The 7,935-nt window shown below is 39.7% G+C and overlaps 2 protein-coding genes across 2 annotated transcripts; both read right to left on the bottom strand.

Annotated features, from left to right (window-relative positions):
• Positions 1-1,262: 1,262 nt before the first annotated feature.
• Positions 1,263-4,728, bottom strand: LOC119807090 (taste receptor type 2 member 104-like). Its single transcript, XM_042054508.1, is given in 4 exon segments — positions 1,263-1,780; positions 1,783-1,803; positions 1,806-2,243; positions 4,584-4,728. Coding segments are annotated over 4 exon segments (1,122 nt in total).
• On the bottom strand, positions 3,508-5,325 carry LOC119807755 (sialomucin core protein 24-like). Its single transcript, XM_038319876.1, is given in 2 exon segments — positions 3,508-5,244; positions 5,247-5,325. Coding segments are annotated over 2 exon segments (582 nt in total). The 3' UTR covers positions 3,508-4,741.
• Positions 5,326-7,935: the final 2,610 nt, after the last annotated feature.

Genomic DNA, 7,935 nt, shown 5'->3' with positions numbered 1-7,935 from the left:
ATAGCCTTGACAGCACCATCTGGTACTATAAAATCTATGCCAACATGGATAAAGCTTCCATATCAGTCCCAACTTGTTTTTCTTTTGCTCTGCCAACAAAGCTTATAGTGATTTCAGCAATAGTAATAGGTACATTTCGAGGAACTACCAAACTAACTTCTATATAGGCTGGACTCTTATACTCACTCTAGCATTGTATAAATGTTTCATTCCCCTGCATCTTCATGAGTCCTCATGCTCATTTACTTTCTTGATGATGATAGCCATTCCAACAAGGATGAGCTAGAAACTGTCCTAATGAGAGAGGATAAAGACGTTTACAATGAAATAAGATATTGAAAATATAAGAATATTACTTCAAAAATCTCATATAGAATTAATCTTTCAAATATATAAATATATGTTTGACCATCAGTATAAAACTAGTATACTTTTATAAGTTGCCAAAATAATATATTCACCTAAATTATTAGGTTGGACATAATATTCTCTTTAAAAACTACATTATATATATGTATATATATGTGAGTATAAATTTATATACATGAGTGTGTGAGTGTGTTTGTGTGTGAGTGTGCTTGTGTGTATCTGTTTGTGTGTGTGATGAAATCCTAAGGTAGAATGTTGTACTGTGTAGATTCTACTCCTGGTTCATTCTTTTTTTCTTTGGTCAGAAGCAGACTGTGACCTTTGGATCTGCTCTAGGGGAGTCCTTTCCTCAGATCTCTTTGCTCCACAACTTTGCTTCATCCGAAATCAGTGTTTCTGACATACATGAAGACCAGTTTCTGGTCTCTTTTTCCTCAGAAAGCCTTGTTTCCTCAGGTGTTTTCCACAGAATTGTGACTATTCTCACGGCTGTTGATACTGCACCAAACATCTACTGTAACTAGAACTTCCATATTGAAAATGAGAAAGTAAAAGTAACTAAGAATGACAACTACATACACACAAAAGCAACCCTTTAGTTCCTCAGTTCCATGTTCTAAAGATCAAGGTTCATCATACATTTCTGCCTGCTCCCCCTGACACACACCTTGTTTCTTCATGGAGAATGGGTGTCAATGCTTCATAAGTCCAATAAATCACACTGGGAAGTCGTGTCTTAGCTGTTTGTTCTCACTACAAAAGTCTCAACCATTGTGGAATGTTTCAAAGATGTTTAACAATCCAAATAAAAGGCAGTGTGAGAGTATAGTTAGGATGGAAAATGGCTTTGGGGAGTCCCTTGCAGGATTATGCCAGACCCATCCACTTTTCTGTTAAGTCTCACAGCACTTTAATCTCTTCAGTACCCTCATCAAGGCTTGCTTCAGCTGGCTGTTTGTTAGAATTAGAATAAACGAGTAGCAGCAGGGATACATGGATGCCATTGTGAAACCAAAAATAAACAGAAGTTTGTTTTCTGTGAGAAACAAGCACAACGCTTCTATAAAAATACCCATAAAATGTAAGATAAAGAGTATGATAAATGAAATTAAAACTTTCATGGCTTTCACATGAGCTTCTCTGTTGAGGTCCCTGAATCTGGAGTCATGTGATTGCATCTGCCTGGTGTGTCTCCAAAGGGAAATAATTAACAGGAAACATGCAGTCAGGGCCATTACAAAGAGGGAAACGACTCCCAAATTGGCAAAAACATAGCTTATAAGTAACTCGTTTTTCTCCAGGTGGACCAGCCAGGATGTGTTGTTCATTTTAACATCTTTAATCACCTTTGCAGCTAGTGGAAAAGAAGTTAGCCACATTATAATTAAGCATCCCATTAGAAAGGCAAAACTTTATCAGTTCTCCTCTTTAACCGTAGAAAATGGAGTGGGAAAAATTTGCTATTTTCAGGCGACAGAAGATGCTGAGACTGGTGGAAAGCCAGATATTCAGGTAGATAATAATTACCCATATGTAATATATGCATTTACTTAGATCACTAGACACAAACATATTCTAAAAGAAAACCTTTGAGTATGCATCTAAAGTTATTAACCATGTGGTAAAGATCCTGGAGAATGCCAAGCCAGTGAGAATAAAGTCAATTTTAGAGAGCTTCTTACTCCTGATCCAGTCTGTACAGTTTACAAGTGCAATAAATGAGCTCCATAAAACTCCCATCATAGCCTCAGTAGTAGCAACAAAAAGGAGGATGCCTTCCATTGCACTCAGCACTTCTGCCAATCTCCAAGACTTCTGTTGTAACTGGTGTGGGTTACCTGCTGCAGAACTGTTGCATGTAGGGTTTATTTGATCTAGAAGTGATTTTTATATTCTTTCCTTAAATAAAGACTCCAGAGTTCTTCAGGAATGTGTTGTGGTAAAATGAGAAATGTAATTATAGTGTTCACTTTTGTGGCTTCTGTAAGATTTACGTAGTCTACAGAATGTGAGTAGACTAAATACGTTCTTGTGATTTGTTAATATGCAAATTGAAGATTCTGTTTCATGGATTCTACTTGTCCCTCTGAGACTATTCTGCATTTAATAAGCTGAATTATGAAATGAGGGTGTCATATATTTACACATAAATATATATAATAACAAAATATAAAATACAAAACCAACATTCTATTTCATCTTTTTTTTTAGTTTTATAGTTTTTATTGAACTCAAATAGAAACTTCTAAGTACAGCAGTGTCTGCTTGTGCAGCAAGTACAGTAAAGGTAAAATAAGGTATTGACAGAACTACATCTTCAGGACAAATCAGTTGAAAACTCTGAAAAGGTTTCTATATACCTTCTGGATTAAAAAAAACCCAAAAATCATTAATGGCTCAAAATACTACCTTACTAAACAAAGGTGGGAAAGAGTGATGGCAGCTGTGAATTCTGTAGCAAGAGCTTATGTAGAGACTTGCAAAATGTCACTAACTGTCTATGATGTTAGAGCAGTGCTCAAAACTACAGGAGTTTCAAATTCTCAGAGACCTTGCTACATGTGCTGACATTTATATGGGGCAAGGAAGTCACACAGAGGTAAATGACAATTACACCAATTTTGCCACCTTATAAGGAATGAAAATTCTGTGTATTTTCAAAAGAACTTTAGCACTTACTTAAAACAAACACAGCACTCTAATAAATTGTGTGAGGTACCTAGAATATTATAATGGAAACAAACTGTGAGGTAAACCTATCTTTCCCCAAAAACCTTTGAAGCCAGAGATTTTAAACAAGTAAGGCACTTGAAAACATTAGGTGTATGTACAAATGTGCAAGTAAAACAAACTTCAGCTGTACCAATAAGTGACGAGGAAACAGAAACTTCATTGTAAGAGTACAGGGAGTTTCACTTTGTGAAGAAACGAACAAAGCAATGTCATTTCCTATTATAAACACTGGAAACCAAGTGCTAAACTCTGCTACTCTAAAGAAACCAAAACAAAAACTTCAATGACACAGGACACCAAAAGCCCATTTCCAATTGGAGGCTCTGAACTAGTCCATGTGTCAGAGGCGAAGGAGCACTAACTCTACAACTAAACAAATGAGCGTTTTTTACCTAAAAATACAGAAATAAAAGTATGCATGATTACAGCACATGGGAACTGAAACCAAGGAGGAAGAAAAGGAGTAAAGAGAGAACAGCCTATTCAGCCAGGGCATCATTATTAGAAATCCACTGCAATCTCCTCTCAAACCCCAGGGTTTTACGTTACACAGGTCACATCTGTTAGAAAACAAAGTGATTGTCTCATTTTAAGTACTAGGAAATGAATGATTCTAAAACTCCTTCTTGCCTCATGTAAAAACTAATTTTCAGGAAAACCTGGTAGGAATCCTTAAGATACAGTAATATTTGGATACTCTTTGTACAGAGGGAAAGATAATCAAATCAATTTGATGTCTATTCAACAGCCCTATGAAAAATGTTAGATAGTTTCATATAGGAAGCCTTTCAGCTTAGAATTATTCTTTAGCTTCTATTTCTCCGCTCTGGAGAAACCAATGTTTAAATTAAACATTAACAGCATGTTATCTAAAAGCAGGTTCACTGTTGCTCACACCAACAGTTACATTCTCAGACCAAGCTTGACCTCCCACAATGTGAATACATTTCTGTCCTGCCGCCGTCTCGGTCTGTCTTAAGGCACTGTTCTATTTTCTTAATACAGTGTTTTATGAGTATGAACAAAACCTGTTACACATTAATGGTCTGCATCCTTTTCTTTCTCTAAATCTGGAATGTGATTCCCTGCGCGGCATCGTATTTCTAGTGTATCAAATACAACTATCAAGCACAACACTCTAAAGGTAGTTTAGTACTAGTCAATTTAGTCTCCTTTTGAAGTCAAGCCCTCAGTCTACCTGACTGGTGCCCATCTGGCACTCTTCTGAATTCTAGCCACTAAATCACACCTGGAGTTAGGATGAAAATAACACAGACTAGGTTTTTTAATGACTACGTTTGACTGCCAGTCAGGCTGCCTGCACAGGACACCGCCTTCCCTAGCTTATGGAGTCACATTTGGCATGTCAGAGGAAAACATAATCGCACAGCAGCAGCCACTCTACAAACAGAAAATGACGGCCACATGGGTTCATGCAGAAGATTTTAAATATTCCTGTTAAGCAAAATGGTTTAACTGACTTTTCTTCAAGAACGATGCTCCACAATATCCTGTATGCATCCTTTGGAAATGTAAAGGTCCTGGAACAGTGGCTTCCATGTGGGACTTCATGAAAGAGTATTTTGGTTTCAGTGAGTTACATATTAACTGCCAGTCTGCATTCATTTAACGGGTCTGTTTACAGAGTGTGGTAATTTCGTTCTTTAGATTTGCAGAATTTATAGAGAAAGAAAATTACAGCCTGCACGCCCAAGACAAGAACAATTCCTCCAATGAAGCTGGCTGCATCAAAGGTAGACTTCCGCTCAGGTTGTGAGGTTGGGGTCAGGGTGGTGTTGGTCGCACCTGCTGATGTGACAACTGAGGGAGTAGGTGTAGGAGAGGAAGGCCGAGTTGTGGGTTTAGCTGTAGAGTTGGTTGGCACTGGAGTGGTGGTAGGCACGACAGAACAGGACTCAGTTTTGTTCATCCAGGTACAATTACTTACTATTTCACTTGAACAGTACATCTTATTTTCTTCTTTGCAGTCTATCCAAAAGCAGGTAGTATTATCAATGGTGGCATTAACACAGGAAACACAGCTGTTGTGGTTCCCACAGATGTCTGGCAGCACGGTGGGCGTGAGCATCGTCGGCACGGCGTGCTGGTCACGGGCGGGGGCTCGCTGGGAGATGTGCTGCTGGTGCCCGTCTGTGCCGCCTCCACGCAGAGCGCGGCCAGGCAGGTGGCGGCCCAGAGGAGTCTGCGGGAGACACCCGACATCGTGTCCTCAGGCCAGGCGTCCAGGAGAAAGCAGCGGCGAGCCGAGATCCGTCGAGCCCTCTTATTTCATCTTTTAAATATGAAAATGAGACAGCTCTTTGTGTGATATAAGAGAGGGTCTGCTGCAAATTAGGAGACAGTACTGTAACAGAGTAATAAGAAATGGTAGTTAATAGCCTACTAAATGAACAGAACAGTTTGAGTAAGAGACTGAACAAAAATGATCACTTCCTTGACTGGAGGAGCAATGCACACAATCAGTCACCTCTCCAATTAGACTGAGGAGTTTTGTAAAGGAAGTATGGAGGACACTCAGATTTGACTCTCAGGGAATACACTAAAATAATAATCAGTCCAATAAAGAAGACATTAATCTCTACCCAGTTCCATACTTAAGTCTCATAGGAGGCCTCTGGGTTGAACAACAAGGTAGTATCTTTCACTTGAGGCAAACCTTCTTGCTCAAGAATTTCTCTAATACATGTGCTTCTGGACATTTTGGTAACACACATCTAAAACTACACATTTTTATATTCTTTATCAATGTAGATATTAAAATTACTCCCCACATTCACTAAAGAAACATGTTGTTAATACTATCCTATCTAGATAATGTTTTGAGATGGACTTCCATACAACTTCCATACTTTCAAAGCCCAAATAATTTAATGTACAATTCATGTGTTTCAATTTTAGGAGAGGTTAAAAAAATCCAGGTCCTGTATCTATTTATTTAGAAAGCACTGGATGGGATGACTTTTGATCCAGTTGGACTTGAAGGAAATGGAGACTTCTATACTTTGATGATGACCAAAGGCATGGTTATGGCCTTGAGGGAACTCCCTGAGGAAGGGAAATGTGTCCCAGAATATCACTTGGCAGATAGATGATGATAACATAGGAGTCTATGTTCCTGTTACTCCTTTCCCTTACCACATTTTTGAAGCAAGCATAGGAAACATACTTTAGCCCCAATATAAGTTAAAAAGAGTAAACAGGATGAGGATGGTACTTTGTTCAGTATGGATACTGATCTATTATTTAGATATAAATGGAAAAGATACTTGATGTGCCAGTGCAGCCTGGATAGCTGAGACTAGCGAGGGTGTGTGTGTGTCTCTGTGTGTGTGTGTGCTAGAAGTGAGACACAGAGGCTTCTTTTCAGGTGGAAAAACAGCATGCTTTATTTTGCCAAGCAACCTTTTATACATTTACTGCTTCTGTGGAAAACCACTGACCAGAAAGAAAACAAACATCCTTTGTTTTCTTTCAATTACAGACCACAAAGAAGTTCCTTTGTTGGTCAGGGGTAGTGAGGGCAGCTAGATCACAACAACTCCCCCATTTTATTTTGTTACTTTGGGTGGAATACCTTGCCTGTCATGGGGAATATCCCTCTAATATTCACTGTCTTAGGTGGCATCCTGCCCCCAAAATATTGCCCGTCCATGGCTACCCAGACACATAGCCCTACACCAAGTATCCTCAGGACTAACAGTGCCAACAAGCCAGATCAACGCTGCAACCATCTAGCATGCACTAACTGGGTGGTAAAATTAACAAAAGCAGTATTTCAAACCCATCTCATGTGACAGTTGAGTTCCATAACAGTGGCAGAAGCATGCAATACAGTGCCATGAGTAACACACATAACTAACCATTGAAAAGTCCAAAGACATGTCCACTTGCTCCTGAACCAGAGCCACTTCTTGGTTCAAGGTCAAAATGCCCAATTGAATATGTCTATTAAGATCATTTTGAATGTCCAAAGCATTGCTAACTCTTTCACCCAGCTGGTTGACAGTGTCAGTCATCTGCACAGTCTGGGAGAGAGCAATTCTGACAGCAGTATCTGCTGTGGCAGAAATCTTCTATGGTCCAGCACTTGTTGCCATAATTGCGGATAATCCTGACATCGCCATCGCCATGGTGTCCCCAGGCTGGGCACTGACTGGGCCAGGGCAACATGCCTTTCTCCACAGCCACCTATCAAAGCTCTGCTCCAGTTGCCTTCTGGCCCCAGATGCACTTTCTCTGGTTCCAAATTGCTGCATGGAGCAGAGCAAAACTCAGGGAAGCAAGCTCGCTGCTCCTGCTCTCAAACCAATGACGGGGCCCCACTTTAACAATCTTTTAGGGAATTTGGGCATTGTCAACCTGTCTGGCTACTTCCTGCTGAGCAGGGGTGCTGCATTCTTGGGAGTATTTTACATCAACATTTCAGGGGGTCTCGGTGAGTCAAACCACATAAATTTGCAATGAAGTCACAGGTTCTCATTCTCTGTGGAGACAAAAACAGAACCTCTTTTCCAAAGCATCAAATTCATAGGCTTATATTTTAAAGTCAAATACCTTTCTTAGCAGTTCCCAGAATCAAATCTTTCTCCAGGCCAGAACACAAAAGACAACACAATCAACATAATAACATACATTTGTACACGTTCTATCTTTTGAGACCCTCAATTCACCCTCCTGCCTCCTCCTTATTACTTTCCTACTGGTCAGTCTTCCAGAGGGCACCCCTCAGAGCATCTCTGGGGATGAAGAAACACATACTCCTTTTAATCTGACTTGGCTTGTTCCAAGTCTGGAACATTCAACCCCTTCCCC

This window comes from Arvicola amphibius, chromosome 2 (genome assembly GCF_903992535.2).
Source record: "Arvicola amphibius chromosome 2, mArvAmp1.2, whole genome shotgun sequence".
Classification (NCBI taxonomy): Eukaryota; Metazoa; Chordata; class Mammalia; order Rodentia; family Cricetidae; genus Arvicola; species Arvicola amphibius.
This window is presented reverse-complemented; position numbering and strand designations above follow the sequence as displayed.